General features: G+C 30.3%; 1 protein-coding gene and 1 pseudogene across 1 annotated transcript; both read left to right on the top strand.

Annotated features, from left to right (window-relative positions):
* Positions 1-330: 330 nt before the first annotated feature.
* Positions 331-12,830, top strand: LOC131851940 (uncharacterized). Its single transcript, XM_059202500.1, has 9 exons — positions 331-644; positions 2,551-2,919; positions 3,722-3,933; positions 5,233-5,382; positions 5,794-5,877; positions 7,938-8,091; positions 10,270-10,481; positions 11,449-11,598; positions 12,153-12,830. The coding sequence occupies exons 1-9, from the start codon at positions 635-637 to the stop codon at positions 12,237-12,239; spliced, it is 1,428 nt and encodes a 475-aa protein (XP_059058483.1). The 5' UTR covers positions 331-634; the 3' UTR covers positions 12,240-12,830.
* Positions 12,831-13,743: 913 nt separating this feature from the next.
* On the top strand, positions 13,744-17,586 carry LOC131851987 (uncharacterized; annotated as a pseudogene).
* Positions 17,587-19,371: the final 1,785 nt, after the last annotated feature.

The following is a 19,371-nucleotide window of genomic DNA, read 5'->3' as shown; positions in this document are numbered from 1 at the left end:
AATACTGGTATTAATGAAAAATCTAATTATTGTCTAACTTGTGGTCACGTTATATATGATTAGCTATTTCTATTATTGTACTTACAGGCCTATTTTTCTTTATTAAAAGTTTCCTTCAGAAACTGATATTTTTAACCTAAATTTGGTGGAGCGCGGGACGGAGCTTTGGCAACATTGGTTGTATTTTTGTTAATTTATGTTATTTGTAAAAAAAATATGTTCGACTGAAGGACTTGTATCCACGGTCAGGAGTAAAGAATTATTTGAAAAAAATGTTCATCGTCTGTCAGATACAGTTGTCATTGTCATTGACGTGACGTATTCTTTAGCATCTGTATATAGTTTGTGCATGACGTGTTTTAATAATAGTACATACATAATATTAGTCACAAATGTAAACACGTTTACCTTTGATTGATATCATACTAACTTTAGTGTATTTATTCAATTTGCTAATTTAACATCACAGCTCTGAATTAGGAACATTAAATTGTTATTCTGAAGAGAATATCTCTTCAATTGTTTAAAATTTATTTTTATGTGAGACAAGTAATTCAAAGTTCAGCCAGTTGTTTTGTTTTGAGAAAGCCGATATTTTTATGTAATTTGTGATTGGAGAGAATTTTTTACCATAATGTCAGGATGTGAGTATCTATTTCTATTTTTAAGTGCTTTTTGTTATTAGAATTCCGTCAGTAGCTACTACTATCATGAAATCATTACGAAATAGATGCGTAACAAAGGAACAATATTTCGGCATATAAAATCTTACCACAGCGCAATAGTAGAATATGATACCACATTATTAAATGAAGCAATACAGTAATGATCAACACGTTTCAATTATAATAACTATTTTTATCATTATATAAACGAAAACATCGTCATATTATATACCTGTACCTAAACTACGACGCTAGAATAGATTTGATTCTTTTGTGTGAAATTTGGTCCAATTGCATAATTCGATAATAGAGCTACTGAGCAGACAGCCATACATAGCCAGGTCAGCTAATATATTTAAATACACTTGCTGAAAAAACTACACGATAAGGTAGTTGTCAGTGCCATATAAGGGCTATTTTTAAAAACCTAGGAATATTTGATATGTGTCAATGGGTATCCTCGTGTAAAGGGAAAAAAAAATGAAACTCTTTGTAAGACTATGTTCAAATAGTTAGTAAGCTTAGGGGCACGTTCAAGTATTACGTAAGCACTATAGGGGGCGGGGGCTCTTTTCTTTGCTTATTTGGATGACCCCGGGGGGGGGGGAGTCTGTATGATGATTACGTCATCGGTCGTTATTTAATTTTTTACACGAATGGCAACCCTCACATTGTCTTTGTTAAAAAAACAATACATTAATTCAGAAATGTTTACGTAAGCATGGGGGGAGGGGTACGAGCTTTGCTTACTTTTGCTGACAACGGGGGATGAGGGGTAAATAATTGTGATAAATCTGCTTACGTAATACTTGAACAGCCCCTTAGTTATAATGGGTAGAGAATAAACAATGATGATGACATACTGGGCTGACCTCAAATACTACCATGTATGCAATAATATATACTTATATGTTAAGATGGATTTTCCCTCTTGGAGGCTAGTGAAATAAATATCACTATCAACATAAATACATAAAGAATATATATTTAAGTCAATCAATAAAATATAAATGACTATACAATAACTTACTGTATTTTTACGGAATTAATATACAGCTTAATATAGCCATTAATAAAACTCCTGTATAGAATAGAAAATTTTATGGAATATAGAAGTAGAAATTGGTCCAGTTAATGTCCTGCATTTAAATATCATTATACTAATTTGTTACATTTCTAATTTTTAATTTAGTTAATAGACATTTCATAGAATCGAACATCAATAAATGAATTTACTAATAAAATTATTTCCTTAGATACAAATGAAAATGATTCCTCTAATTGACCAGAAATGTCCTCTAATTAACAAATCTTGAATGGGAATGAGATTTTTAGTCATGGACATTTTCATATAAGTCTGTAGGTATGAGATTTTAACATATGAAAATCAATCAAAATGTCCTGAAGGGATTTTTTACTTCTTCATAAATCATATAAGATTCACCATTCTTATGAGAATTCCAGAGTATACACTAGAGATGAAACAGATATCCCGTAACTATCCATCCGGTATCCGGCGGTCTAATACTATCTGGCCGAATACCGGATAACTACTATTCGGCACTATAGACATCCAACCATATTAAAAAAATTTCTGAGTAAAAAAATATATTTTTGAAATAATTATTTGCTTTATTTATTTAGTCTTAGAATTACTTAAGGAATAAATATAGTTTTAGTTTTAAATTTTTAATCACTCAATAGTAAAGGACTGTTATAGAAAGAAAATGAATTTATTAGTCGAATACCTAATTCGATCACATGGTTGGCCGAATTTCCGGTATCCGGTATCTGGCCAAACTGCTATCTGTTTCATCTCTAATATACACTTTCTCACTAATAGCAATTACAATAATATAATTGTTTCTAACATAATCATTTTCAGATCCAGGTCAAACACCAATTAATCCTACACCAACGCAACCTGGTTATTATGGACCACCACCAGGACAGGCAGGCTACCCAGGGTACCCTGCCCCCAACCAAGGTCCTTATCAGATTGGATTCAATCCATACACAAATCAACCAGGTCAACCTGCACCAGGCAACCCCCCTCCTAGTGCAATGTCATATCCTGTTCCACCACAACCTTCAGCACCACAACCATCAGCACCAGGCTATGGTTACCCTGGTGTTCCAAGTGTGACTCCTCAGCAACCTGGTTACCCAAATGTTACTCCGCAGCATATGGGTTATCCAAATGTAACCCCACAGCAACCAGGGTATCCCATTGTAACACCACAAGCATTAACATGTAAGTTAATTATTTTTATTAAATGATATTAAAATAAATTAATGATAAGATATATGACATCAGTTGTCAGTAATCTATTAAAACTCTTCTTTACTGTGGCACACCCCCTTATTTAATATGGTCAAATGTATGATTCTCCCACAATGCCCACTTTTGTATTAATGAGTGTGATACAAACAGTATTGGTCTGAATATCTTCTATGTATTATTGTATTTATAAAAATATTTCTATCAGTTTTTCCATGACACAATTTCTACTTAGTTCGGGACTAGATGGAACTGTGTGAATTGTCCTGAGTTATTATTTATATTAGCGTACTCATTTTTGCCTATGAAGTCATCTGTATAATCTAGATATACATCTGTAGATGGACTGGGATAAAAGCCTGTGTTAGAATACAAGCTTTTATCCCAGTCAATTTGATAGTCACATAGTAAATACATACATGTATTGTATGATATGATTGATATACAACAAATATATTTTAACATTTATGATATTGGTGAGTTGGATTACCTTAATAAGTGAGATTGAATCATAATAACATAACAAAATGATACTGTACTTTTTGGGAAAGGTGACTTATTGGGTTAACAGGATATTTACTGTATTACCAGTATCCTATAACTGTTCTTTGTTCTGTTCACCCTTTATATTACATAGTTATTTACCTGTTTTCATCTAAAAATAAATGTACGCTTGCAAGCGAAAGAGTTAGCTAATTGCACAAATGGTGACTCATGGGAAAGTAAACCACTGAAATAACACTGTTATTGCACAACAAAAAAAATTATTTTTCAGCGGTAGTGGAGTGGATTCATACCAATCCAACTGGTGCAGTTGCGCTCGTGGACAAGGCAGTTGTTGCAGGCTATGAAGGTCACGATGGGAGCCCGCTCTGGGTGATCCGAGCTCGGTATGAAGGAGACTTGATACCTGGAAAACTCGCCATCAAACATCGTGTTGCTTATGTTGCATGGGGCGGTAGGGAAAACTCTGTGCAAAATATTGAGGTAGTTATTTATTATATTTACTTATAGTACATTATTTTATTTTGATCTACATTAAAATTAATTAACTATAAACTAATAATAGTTAACTTTAAACTACAGCAGTTTAAAGTTAACTATTATTAGCTTGTTAGGTGGCTTGTATGGTTCATGTCTCTGTACTCTTAAATTTCACTGCAATAACCTTCAGCTGCAACACTGCTTGTTAACTGAGTTACTTTATGGCAAAAATGGGTAACACAAACGCAGGCTTTGTATAAAGTCTACATAATGCGTAAAAAGATTGAATGATTATTGAGAAATTCCCATGTTTGCTCATTACCATAAGTTACCTACTACCACGTACCTAACGCGAGTAATAATAGTTACAAACATGGCACAAAATAGACTGATGAAAAACATATTATAAATAGTTGATTCATTGTTATGAATTGTTAATGATATGTTATGATTCATATTATTGAATGTTTTATCTATCTTATACGTTATCTCTAGCTTATATCATATGTATAATTCGACGACCTCGGTGGTCTAGCGGTTTAGCACTTATGTCCGATGGTCGCGGGTTCGATTCCTCGCACGGTACAAACATTTGTATTCATGAATATGATTGTTTGTATCGGTCTATGTATAATATGTATGTATTTACGAAAAAAAATATATCTATGTATTTGTATCAGTTATCTAGTACCCATAACACAGGCTTTAGCTAGCTTAATTTGGGTCTAGATGGCGCTGTGTGAATTGTCCTGGGTTTATTATTATTATTATTATAATTAAACATCCCTTGATCACTTCACCTAATCTTGATTGTTCGCGTAAATTATTTTGAATAAAGTATTTATTGTGCGTAAATGCTCTTCTATATTTAGGTAGATTATATTCGTGGAGACTCGTCATTCTTTTATGGTTATAGGTATATGTCTATCTAAGTTATGTAATCATTATTTATATCCTATAGATAGGTTATAGTGCTATAACATTCAAAAAGTAATTCTCGGCAGTTGGAAAGTTAAGTTGTTTACTCTCATATAGCCAATCGTTCCCTAAGCTCAGGCGTCTTGTTACAATTTGCAATGGCTTGAATATAAAATAAAACACTGAGTGGTAAATAAAAAATCACATTCCGATAGTTCTAGTTTAGCGAAATGAATTCTGTGACAATTTCATCCAAATGTTGTCCTGCAGATTTTACTTAAACCTTATCACAGACAATAAGACAGTTTTCGGATCGAAACAATTTTACTATTTTATTATATGTTTTTCTTCATTTAATTAAGTTTGCCTTATTAAATGTTACAGGTGCTATGTGCTCGTCCGGAAAGAGTGAGATGGGTGGAGAGTAGAGATGGCGCAGTACCACCTAATGCTATTACAGCGGGTAATACATCATCAGGAGAACCTTTGTTTGTGGGCAGAGCCAAACAGCAGGGATCATTGACTCCTGGCAAGGTATGATTAATCTAACTACTTACTACTAATTATATATCGAAGCGCTGTTCCCGTGAAAAACAACCTATATTACTTGCATATTACCTTGCTGTCTGTACTTTCAAATAGATGACATTATTAAAATTGGTCAAATAAAAATAAATTAGTTTTAAAATTATTCAAAATTAACAAACAAATTATGTCTATAATATTAGTAGAGATTATAATAATAATACAAATATAGACTAGCTGTATAGCCTGGCTTCAGTCGTGAATATTGAAAAAAAAGGTATCCTATGTTAATTTAGGGCATAATCTATTGGTGTTCCAAATTGTAATCTATTGTCCGTTCTGAGTAGTTTAATCAATTTTCATCCTTACAACTACCCTACTTTAGAGTGGGTTTACAAATAACCCTAATTTCTTTTACAGGTTCACCCTAGCCACAAAGTCCTGTACATATCTTTTGCTGGAAATGAAGTACCTCATAGAGTATATGAAGTATTGTGTACCGTCTAAAAGTATTCAGTTATTTATTTAATATATGTATTTTGCTGATGTTAATGGTTTTTAAAGAAATTTTTGTAGTGTTAATGGTGTCGAAAGAAATTCTGCTATCAGTAGCATGTGAGATCATAGATATTGTATGTCTATACCGACAACCCATATTGACTAGTATTGACTTTTAGGCGTCCAGACTAGTCTAGATGCAGAATTTGAATTCAAGTAACTGTAAGTGGACAAAATACATATTAAGTGATTTATTGACGTTGTTGATTTTTCAAAATAAGGTGGTTATACTGTAAAAGATCTGTTCATAATATATGATATTATTAGATATGTACGAGTATCTCATAATCGATAAGAGATAAAAGTAATAGAACTGTTTAGATCTTCTTAATGTTTAATAAGCATATATTTTTTACTGGTATTTCAATGTTTCGATGTTAAAGCGAAATATAACTTTTTAGATGTACTCGTATATTTTTATATTGCATCCTTGCATTGAATCTTTTTAAATAAATATGTTATTTTTCACATGTTCTTTTCATTTGGCCATTTCTTTTTCTTTGGATGAGTATCAAGGTAGGTTTAGGTATAATTAGGAGAATAACTTTTATTACAAGAATTATTTTAGTTTTTTTTTACCGTATCATAATTTAAATATTTCTTTACACTTCATTACAATGTATATGGGTTGAAAAATACGCTATTTCCCGTCAATAAAATAATATAGTTAATATATTAATTGAAATATCGTTAGTGAAATGTTCACAAAGTACTCGCTAGACGTACCATGTGAACTTCATACCTTTAAACTCAGTATGAACCATTTTCATTATTTCTATGCAACAGTACCTACTGTGTCAAAATTTATAAAATTTTTGGTTAATTGACTAGAATATATAAGGTTAGTTAAAGAAATATTTTAAAAGATATTGATTATAAATTATAACATAATTAAATCCTTATTAATGTTATAATTGCGAAAGTGACTGTTGTCTGTCTGTCTGTAGCGCTTACACGCCAAGACTACTAAACCGATTTAAATCAAATTTGGTAGTACTGAGAAAGACATAGGCTACTTTTTTATGCGAAAAAAGGGTTGAAAGGGGAGATGCAATGTTGTATGGAGGTAGCGTCATTTTTAAAGCTAGAAGCTGGAAACTTATCTTTTAAGCTGTTTATTATGTATTAATATATAAATAAAAATGACATAGTTCGTATGGAAATTCGACATTTTCTAAACTAGAACAGTGTTTTTTGTTAGAGTATTAAATATTTTTTGTTCATTTGGTACTATTCAACGCGAACGAACAGCTAGTACTAAAATAAATCAACAAGGAAGGTGTAAAATAAAGTGAAAATGATAACAAATAAATATATAAAAACATAACAAATTTAAAATCAGGTTTGAATTGTATTTGCGCGTCAAAGATTTTGTTGGTACAGTAACAACAAAAATTATGTTGTGCAGGTCAAATATTACATAAATTATGTATTATACAGAGTTATTAATCTATGCAATCAATTAATGGTACCTAACCGTGATTACAATCGCTGGAAGTCAACCGACCGTCGTGGAGATCTTTCGGAAAGGCATTTGTTCAGCACTGGACGTCTGTCTTCCAGGTGATAAATGATGATAATTTAATACCAACCATAATTACCTAAAAGAAACGTCTTTTAATTTTGTAGCGGGATGGGTATCAATCACGTCACAGCTGTTACGTTATGAGTGTCGTGTCGTAATAATTTGTGATGAGGTGTCGCATTGAAAATATGTAATAAGATAGTCAAATGCGTGTAACGGAACGTAAATTAAGAATGATAATTGGAGTGAAACCGCGTACTTTATCTTTATGACATTTTGTAATTAATCTCGAAGTAGTTGATCTACTAATCACTATCAATTATATTGTTTTTAATATGTGGTGGTATTCCTATTGATTATTATTTATTAAAAAAATGGTTGTCTTTAAATAACATTCCTCTATTTATTCCATATAATAGAATAGGCATAACATTTACTAAGAATGACTGAAATTACTATTTCACGCAATTTTCTATGATAGGCAGATTTCAACATATGTTTTTTCGTTTACAAGCGAAATTATATTTATTTTAGTAAAGTTAAAAATGCAAAATATATCATATCATCACCAGGATATATGGAACACCAATCAGAAGAGCGTCAGTACAAAAACCGTACCGGGTACTGTATATTTGGTACGTACCATTTGCAACAGTTCTAATTTATATATAGTTTGTGACTAGACATGTTATAATAATAGTATCTACATCCTTATTCTTCCTTACTAATATATAAATCCTTCCTTAATAATATATAAAACCAAAGTAACTGTTTGTCTGTCTCGCTTTCATACCAAAATTACTCAACCGATTTAAATGAAATTTCGTACACGATAGTCTAGACCCTGAGAAAGAGTAGATGAAAGGTTGTATGGAAGTATCGTTATTTTTACAGATAGAGTCAAACTTATTTTTAGGCTGTTGATTAAATATAAATAAAGAAAAAGTATGTATCGAAGTATCCTGGTTTATAACGCTGGAAGCTTGAAACTTATTTTTAAGGTTGTTGATTTAAGATAAATAAATCTGACATTCAAAGTTTGTAAAAATGTTCTCCTCAAAGGAATAAAGTAAAAAAGGGAATGTAAGTTTGTACGGAAATTCGTCATTTTTTAAACTTTGTTAAGGTCGCTGTCCTACGCGGACGAAGTCGCAGGCACAACTACAGGTAGGTACACAAATATAAACGCGTAACTAAATTGTTTACTGAATAAAAAAATTGGTTAAAATTTATCTAGTTCAGTTCACAAGCAAGTGTTACAAAGTTCAGTCAATTATTTTGTTTTGAGAGAGCCGATATTTTTATTTAATTTGTGGACGGGGAGATTGTTTTTTTACCATAATGTCGGGATGTGAGTATCTAATATATTTATGGGTCAAAATCACCAAGGTGGCAAATTCCAAATTCTGTTTTATGATGAATTTACCCAGCAACTATTACTTTGATGATCAACCTAAATGATCCATAAACTTATGTTTAAACAATATTTACGGGCACGTTTTTATAAGGTTTATAATAATATTAAATTATGACATAAGTATTTATTTTTTTTATTCTTCAATCGAGCGGATATATCTATGTTACTTATACATATAAATTAAAGAAATGTAATAAAATTCCCAATAAAGATGTTAAATAGCAAAATATAGTGTAAATGGTAATATTATGACTATTTTTTTGTCTAAATTATTTAAATATGAGAAATACCTCTATTGTGTTATATACACAATAGAGGTATTTCTAATTAATATGCTATATCTAGGTGTGAGAAGTTCGGCATGTTTTAATATTATTAGAGTTTTTTTTTAAATATCTAAAATAATCGTGTCATAAATTATCTGTGAGTTTAGTGTTGTTCCCGGAAGGGATGAGTTGTTTACGGAATGATGTCTGTGTTCCCTAAATGACGATATAGATACAATTTAGGTTTATAAAATCATAAGCAATGTTTTTGGTACATCGTACTTATTTATTCATTTTTGCATAAGGTTCCTAATTAACAAAACCGCAACTTAAAACACTTTACAGCCTTTTAATAGCTGTACACAGCCGATTAGAAATTCTTAATAATCATATTAAACTTTTATTATAATGGTAATAATCTTTTATTCTAATATATATAAATCAAACCATTTAAAAATTATAATTATTGTTTTTTAGTTATTATATACACGAATTTTGATATCAGACTTTAGAATCAATGTACTGGTTCTCTCTTTGGCATAAAAGTCTTACCCATATGAAGCAATTTATATTTCCTTGCTATGTTATCGCTAACACATTTTTGGAAGACTTCCCTCTCTTTGGATTTTTTTCATAAAATACAGGCCTTTTGTTTTAATTTCTTTTCTTTTCTTCTTAGTCAGTTGCTAATACCATATAATGGCTATCCTTTTGTTACAGACTTTTGGAATATCAAATATCATGATTGCTTGAACCCATTCATTGAGTCAATTAGGAATACGTTAGCTAACATATAAATAAACTCATTTTATCATATTAGTTAGTAGAATTAGCTTAATAAATGAGAATAAACCATAAAAACATGACAAAAATATATATCCAATAAGATTTATCTACTTTTTGAGCAACTTAGTGCCTAATTAGGTTAACAGGATAGGTACTTATCTACTGTATTACCAATAAGTAAGTTTCGGTCTGTCCATGCTTAATATGTATTGTATATTAGGTAGATATATAAGTAGATATTGCCTGTTTTTTTTTTTAAATAAATATGTGCGTGCAAGATTTTACTAGCTATGTTTACATAACTAAATAGCATTATTATTTCAAAATAAATCTTCTATTTTAAGCGGTAGTGCAGTGGATTCATGCCAATCCTACTGCTGCAGCCAGTCTCGTAGGGAGTGCAGTTGTTGCAGGCCATGAAGCTTATGATAAGAGCGCTCTCTGGGTGATCCGAGCTTGGCATGAAGGAGACTTGATACCTGGAAAACTGGCCATCAAACATCACAAGGCTTACATTCCTTGGTGGGGTAAAGAACACATTGTGCAAGATATTGAGGTATTAATTTATTCTACATATATTGTTATATTAAATTCTATATTATTATGTTTTGTTCTGTATTATGATTAATTAACTGTGGACTGATAATAACTTAACTCGATATGAATAATAATATAATATTTTTTATACTCTGCGGTATGACCTCTTTCTTCTATTTTAATAGACAACGGTAATGGAATGCTAAATACTGCCATTCAACTCTCTTTCGCTTTAGATTGATAAATTTAGAACTCAAATTCCCCTTCCCGTCCCCTAACCCCTCTCACATTCTAACTTTTAATGATATATCTATACATTTCTCTATTCGTCGGAATTATTCCAGCCTTCTATAGGTACCTCTAGCATAACTGTGATTATTTTCGGTACCTATATCATATTGTTTAGTTTCATTTTTCGAAATACCCATAATTTTTAGCTTCCTTTGCATAAAATTTAAAATCATGACGTTGCTTACGTTAGGTGGTCTAAATCATCAGTACAATGGTTAAAAACTTTGCTGAAAATAGACTTATAAATAAAATGATAAATTATTGATTCATTGCTATAGAGTGCCTAATGTTATATTATGAATCAATATATCTGACTTCTATCATATTTATAATTAAACATACCTATTATATTGGTTGGTTGCTATAATATTCAAAACCGCATTTTTAGACAGTTCGAAAATAAGATTGTTTTCTCTCAAATACAATCAATAGTTCCCCGAGTATAGGTGTCTTGGCACCCCTATAAAATAGCAAGGATGAGGGGCTTCAAACGGAATATCTTTAAAATATAATAAAACACTGATATGATTGCGTTATCTACTGTATACATCACCAAAGCCTTTCTACAAGATTGTAATAATTTTAAATAGTATATGGTCACCGCATCCTGCGCTGTGGTACGAAATAAAAGCTTGTATCTTATACACCAGGAATTCTTCTTAATTAAGTTAAATTTGTATTATTAAACTCTTCAGGTGCTATGTGCTCGCCCGGAAAAAGTGAGATGGGTGCAGAGTGGAAATGGTGCATTAGTAGCTAATGCTGTTGTAGCGGGTAAAACATCAGCAGGAGAACCATTGTTTGTGGGCAGAGCTAAACATAAGGGATCGTTGACACCTGGCAAGGTATGCCAGCTCTTATTAATTACTATTTATATTTCGAAGCGCTGCACCCGTGGTATACAACTTATACCTACTACTTGCTGATTATGTTGTTTTCTGTACTTTCAAATATGTAGATAACATTATTAAAATCGGTCAAGAATATTTAAATTAATCCATTATGAACAAACTAATTCTGTCTATAATATTAGTAGATATTATATGATTATGATAATAATACATATATTGTAGACAAGTTGCATCCCTGGTTTCAGCCTGCGTGAATTTGAGGAAAAATTCATATCCTATATTAATCTATGTCAGTAACAAATTCTATCAATCTATGGTTCTGAGTAGTTTAACAAATTTTCTTCCATTTATCCATAGTAATATTATAAATGTGAGAGTCTATCTCTCTGTTATTGTCGTTGTTACACGACTTTATGAAATTTAACACTAAAACAGACATATTCGCGGTTTGTCGTTAATTGTAATTAATGACCAGCGACGAATATGTCTGCTTTTTTATTCCACATTTTTGAGTGGGTTGACAAATAGCCTTTTAATTTCTTTTGCAGGTTCATTCCACCCACAATGTCCTGTACATATCTTTTGCTGGATGTGAAATCGCTTATAGAGAATATGAAATATTGTGTACCGTCTAAAAGTATTCAGTTATTTCATTACTTTTTCATAAAAACGCGAACGTGCTAAAATCATTTTAACTATAGTAGTGTCGTCATTATATGTACATACCATATATTTTCCTGACGTTAATGAGTTTATGAAGATCTGCTATCAGTAGCATGTGACACCATAGATATTGTTTGCATATGTATTCTATACCGACCAACTATTTTGACACGTGTTGAAATCTAAACAAGAGGCATTATTAGATAATCAATAGAGTTAAACCTAATGTTGACTTTTCAACGTCCACATTAGTCTGGATGCAGAACTTGAATTTGAAGTAATTGTAAGAGGATAAAATACCAACTTAGTGACGTTTGTAGATTTATTAAATAATGTGGTTATACCTACCTACTGTAAAAGATCTGTTTATATTTATTATGTGCAAGTATCTCATAATCGATACGAGAAAATTAGATCTCCTTAATGTTAAATAATCATATATTTTTAGTAATATTTAAATGCTTTGAAAATGTAAAAGAGAAATAGAACTTTATAAATGTACTCATATATTTTTTTATTGCATCCTAGCATTGTATCTTCTTAAATAAATATTTTATTTTTCAGACGTTATTTTTATTTCCTTTACATAATACTCTTCCTATATATATATAACCTATATATATACCTAATTATTAGGTGGGGTATAATTACGAAAATAAATATTTAAGTTGGCTAAAATCATTGATGTACAATGATTTTAGCCAACTTAAATATTTCTATAGGTTTCATTACAATTTCCGTATGAAAGAAATAAAAAAGCTTAATATCATTATATTTTATTGCTTAACGTATACGTTAAGCAATAAAATACAAATTTTTTTGGTTGGTGGCTGGTGGTGTCGAAGCCACCGGCACTGTCTTCTTCTTTTTACGGCTGAGCCCCGCTTTTATTTTGGCACGCAGGCTAGCTCACTTATCGAAATCTCACGATTTTCTTAATTGCAATTGGAAAACGTGTATCGACAGCGTGCTTGCACAGGCCAATCGCTGTAGCACTAAGAGATAATATGTAATTGAAGAGGTATCGCTACTTATTTGTTTCCTGACATATGTATTATATGTTGAAGTGCGTTGAAAACATGTACCAAGATAGTCAGATGCGCGTAACGGAACGTAAATTAAGAATGATAATTGGAGTGAAACCGATCTTTATGACATTTTGTAATTAATCCCGAACTCTTCAGTACTATATTCTTTGATCCTGAAGTAATTGATCTACTAATAACATCCCATTAATTAGTTTTTAATTTGTGGTGAAGTTTCTATTGATTTTTATATATTTAAAAAAAATATTAACTTTAAATAATTTTCCTTTATTTATTCAACATAATATAGTTACAGTTTGACCTAACATTTTACCTATTATGAGCCAATAAACCATAGTTAAATGTATAAATTACCTCTTGTCACTTAAGTAGTGTACTGTAATATAATTATAAACTATTTAATTAAAATAATTATTTTTTGGAAAAAATAACTAAAATTCATCTTTCATATATTTAATTTGCTAATCTATTAATACAGCTCCAAAATAGAAACACAAAATTGTTATTCTCAAGATAATATCTCTTCAGTTGTTCAATATTTGTTTAGTTACGTGACAAGTTCACAAACAAGTGATACAAGTACCTACTGCCTGTTTTGAGAAAGCCGATCGATATCTTTATTTAAATTGTGATCGGAGAGAATTTTATTACCATAATGTCAGGATGTAAGTATCTAATATATTTATATCTTAAAGTGCCTTGTAATAATAATTAGAATTCCGTCTGAGTAACTGTAATACTATCATGAAATCATTACGAAATAGAAGTGAAAATTGGTACAATATAATTGGTGAAATATTGGTACATAAAATCTTACACACAGCACTAGTAGAAAAGTAATAATGAAAACTTTAATTATAGTACCTACGTATCTTTATAAAAAGTAAAACCTCACGAAACGATGTTCCAGTACGTAATCTATAGATCCATTATTAGAACTACTGAGACAGCAATACATAGCCAGGTCAGTCAGTATATTGAAATACATTTGCTATAAAAATTGCGCAATAATATATTATAGTTGTCAATACCATATAATTGCTATTTGTAAAAGCTTTGGCATAGTTGGTACCAGTTAATCAGTTAATGGCTATTCTTGGGAGAAAAGAATATGAAACTGAAAGACGATGTTTACAAAATTTAAGTAACCTTAGTATTTAATCATGTGATTGGAAACTTTCTTTTATGGTATGGCTCGGAGTTTCGATGAGTTTACCTATTTCGAGGTTGGAACAGACACCGCTTCTACCTACTATAATCTGTGGGTGCGGTACTTTTAATAGAGTTTGTTGAATATCTAAAAGAAAGCATATATAAACGTTACAAACATTGAGAATGTCACAAATAAATATAATAATCCACAAAGTCGGAATCCGAAATACTACCTTGTGTTAATGCGGGAGAACGAATGGGCTTCACCAAGTTGTCACTAGATGGCGTAAAACAAAAAAACGCAACAGTTGTCTGATCTGAGATATTAATTCTCAAAAACGACCAATGTACTGATATATCATCAAAAATTATAAAACCGGACTTAAAATAAAAAACAAATAATAAAATTACCAATATCAAAACTAACTATAAACGAAAAAGTGTGTAATAAGTTACACACATTTTATAAGCAATAATAGCAATAACAATGCATGTAGCATTGTTATTGCTATTATTTCTTATAAAATGTGTGCTGGCATTAGAAAAATCTTTTGATCTTTTGATTTATTTTATTTGAATATTTAGACTACTGCAATTGTTCTAAATAAAATGCGACAATGAAAGAACTTTTAGTCAACATAGACCAGATACTAAGAAAGTTTTACTATCGATGACTTCTGGATAATACCAATAATACTTATTGTAGAAAGCGATTTTAAACACTCAGGAAACGAATGTGAGCTGCATATGCAATTATAAAATAGAAATATCCAATAATTTACTCTACCTAGACTTACAAAACAGCGACTACGCTTATTATCTTGATACTAATGCTAACTTACAATTAATTAGGTAAGTTTTGCCATAACACAGACAAAATAAATGAGTTTGGAAGACAATGGATATTTTCAAATTTAAAACAGGTTCTAGAAGATAGTATTGCTAGCCAAAGCATTCTTATACAAGACATCACTGATTCGAAAAAAAAGTATTTTCTATTATAATCATATTTACATTCTATACCAAGACATCGCAGTACTTGTGAACTATCAGTGTTATTGTAAAATAAAACTTCTATTTTTTAGCGGTAGTGGAGTGGATTCATGCCAATCCAACTAGTGCAGCCGCGCTCGTAGAGTGGGCAGTTGTTGCAGGCTATGAAGGTTACGATAGGAGCTCTCTCTGAGTGATCCGAGCTTGGCATAAAGGAGGCTTGATACCTGGAAAACTGGCCATCAAACATCATACCGCTTACATTCCTTGGGGGGGTAAAGAGTACTCTGTGCAAGATATTGAGGTGGTTATTTATTCTACATTGTTATATTAAATTCTACATTATTACATTTTGCTCTGTATTATGACTAATTAACTCTAGCTAATTAACTGATACTAGATAACACGACAATGTGTAGGTATAATTTTTTTAGATGGGCTTAAGGTGACGTTTCTCCTATTTCAATAAACAAAAGCAATGAAACGCTAAATACTCATAGGAGTCATACCATACCATAAGCTACGTACTTGTATACCTAACGTGAATAGTTACAAACATTTCTGAAAATAAACATATGGAAAAAAAGATAAATTGTTGATTCATTGCTATAGAGTGCCTAATGTTATATTGTGAATCATTATCTCTGGCTTATATCATATTTATAATTAAACACACCCATCATACCCTATTGGTTATAGTGCTATAATATTCAAACCCGGATTTTTTTACAGTTCTAAAGTAAGGTCTCTTGTCACCTCTATAAAATAGCAAGGATCGGAGGAGCTTCAAACGGAATATCTTGAAAATAAAATAAAACAATGACATCCTATGAATCTCATAATACAAAACCACCTTCCGATGATTATGGAAGGTCATTTTCCGAAACGAAATCTGTGAAAATTTCATCCTAATGGTGTCCTCCTGCAAATTTTATTCAAACCTTAAGACAGACAAGTTTTTCTCATAGTCACAATTTTAGTACTTTATTATATGTAGAAAAGTGTCATCTAGTTATTAAAGAAATTAACTATTACTAAATTTATATAAGACCTTGAAGAGACTTATAACTGTTCATTGCACTAACTTCAAATCTTTATCAGAAATTCGGATTGAGTTATCTACTGCGTTAGGTAAACATCAACAGAGCCTTTCTACAAGATTGTAATAATTTGTAATGGTAAACATCCCAACCTACGCTGTGGTACAGAATATAAAATAAGTATATTATACACTAGAGATTCTTCTCGATTTAGTAAAAATTGCCTTATTAAACGTTACAGGTGCTATGTGCTCGTCCGGAAAAAGTGAGATGGGTGCAGAGTGGAAATGGTGCATTAGTACCTAAAGCTATCGTAGCGGGTAAAACGTCAGCAGGAGAACCTTTGTTTGTGGGCAGAGCTAAACATAAGGGATCATTGACACCTGGCAAGGTATGCATCTTATTAATTACTAGTTATATTTCGAAGCGCTCTACCCGTGGACTACGACTTATATTATTTGCTGATTATATTGCTTTCTGTACTTTCAAATAGATAATATTATTAAAATCGGCCAAGCATGTTTAAAAAAGAACCATTATGAAGAAAATAATTCCCTCTATAATATTAGTATTATGCGATTATGATAATAATACAAATATTGTAGACTACCTGCATCCCTGGTTTCAGCCTGCGTGAATTTGAGGAAAAAGGTATCCTGTTTTTGTCTAGGGTATAATTTATTTGTATAACAAATTCATTCAATTTACAGTTGTGAGTATTTTAACAAATTTTCATCTATTTATTCATAGTAATATTATAAATGCGAAATCTGTCTGTTGTTGTTGTTTACTTTGCGACTTTATGAAATTTTACAAAGATGTGTTATGAAATAATTTTAACTCAAAAAGTAGACAAATTTGCCGGTGGATCATTAATTACAAGTCCCCATTTTTGAGCGGGTTGACAAATAGACTTTTAATTTCTTTTACAGATTCACTCCACCCACAATGTCCTGTACATATCTTTTGCTGAATGTGAAATAGCTTATAGGAAATATGAAATATTGTGTACCGTCTAAAGGTATTCACTTAATTATTTAGTTCCTTTTTCATAATAACGCAAACGTGCTAAAAATAATTTTAACTATTGTAGTATTGTCTTTTATATATATATTATATATTTTCTACTATTAATGTTTTGAAAAAAATTCTGCTATCAGTAAGTAGCATGTGACACCGTAGATACTGTTTGACTTTAATTCAAATTCAAATTCTACATCTTTAACTCTATCTATCGATTATCTGATGATGCCTTTTGTTTATGGGTTATCGGTATAGATAAACTATGTATAGATTGACATAAATTTTACAAATAAATTGCTTATATTGTGAAAGATCTGTTTTAATATATGAAATTATTAGACATGTATAAGCAACTCACAATCAATATGAAAACGAAAGTAAAAATAAACTGATTACAATCTTTTTAATACATAAAACATAAACATATATTTTAAGTGGTGTTGCTATGTTCTGAAAATGTAAAACAGAAATAGAAGTTCATAAATGTACTCGTATATTTTTATATTGCATCCTTGCGTTGATACTTTTTAAATAAATATATTATTTTTTAAGAGGTTCTTTTATTTTGGCCATTCTTTGCCTTCGCTTGAGTATCAAATGGTTTAGGTATAATTCGGAGAATAACTTTTATTACAACAATGATTTTAGCTAATTTAAATATTTCTTCTGACTTCCTTAGAATATCGGTATGAGATAAAAAAAAAGCTTAATATTATTATATAACTTAACATATATTATTATTTACAATTATTCAAATTTATAAGTACCTGCACACGCACACTATTTGTATTTTATTAATTATAATAGTGAATTCAATTAAAATACTACATAAGTACTAGTTTTGTGAGACAATAGAAATCATAACCTAATAAATCGAGAATAGTATTTCCATTGCTTATTTTTTAAATTGTCTTATTTCGGTAACTTTTGAAAAGAATGTGAAATTTAAATTATATAATATTGTATACATTCACTATTGGGCTTATACTGTGTATCTGTAATCTCTTACACTATTAGAAAGTTCTTTTCTAGTAGTAATATATAAATGTAAATAAATTATAATTTAAACAATATATAAAACATCTACATTCAAGTACCTGTTTTATATGTAAATAATTCAAATAATGGTTAAATTTTGGGACATTAAATGTCTAAGTAGATATGTATAGGTTAAACTTTACATTCTCCTAACAGTGCAAGATAAATTACTTTATCTTTAGTATCTATATATTACTCAATTTATAAAAAATATCATAATTAGGTATATCACATTTTATACATAATCAAATTCTTTTCATCACATTTTATATCAGTCCTTAGTTATTTTTCTTCTACGATATAGTTTTTAATACCTTTTTGTCATAAATATTAAGGTAACATTGATATCATCTTTTTATATGGAATATCAGATTCGTTATTACTTTATTGATTTCGTTAACATGAGAGAGAGAGAGTCTGCCTAAGAAATTCGACGGTTAAATAGTTTATCTTTTAAATAATTAATTCCTATTTAAATCCACCCATTTAAATTGATGAGTAAAAAACATTTTTGATTAAGCCTGAATAAGACATCAGAAACTAATCCTATACTGATAAAGTGTGGAAAAAATAGTAATAATTTTATTAATTAAATGTATCAATTTTATAGTTAGAAACGGTTGTCGCTATAAGTCACTACTACATATCGCGCGCTTAGTATACTTTAAAGTAAAATTTTTAAAGAGTATTTCCCAAAATTAAAATTTACTTTTGATTTAATACCTTATTGTATTAAGATTAATATCGAATAAACTGCATTATTCTTACGAAAAAATACAAATAGAATTTGAAAGTTAATTTTATAATACATT

This window comes from Achroia grisella, unplaced genomic scaffold (assembly GCF_030625045.1).
Source record: "Achroia grisella isolate CSIRO2021 unplaced genomic scaffold, CSIRO_AGI_Agris_v1 utg821, whole genome shotgun sequence".
NCBI classification, from domain to species: Eukaryota; Metazoa; Arthropoda; class Insecta; order Lepidoptera; family Pyralidae; genus Achroia; species Achroia grisella.
This window is presented reverse-complemented; position numbering and strand designations above follow the sequence as displayed.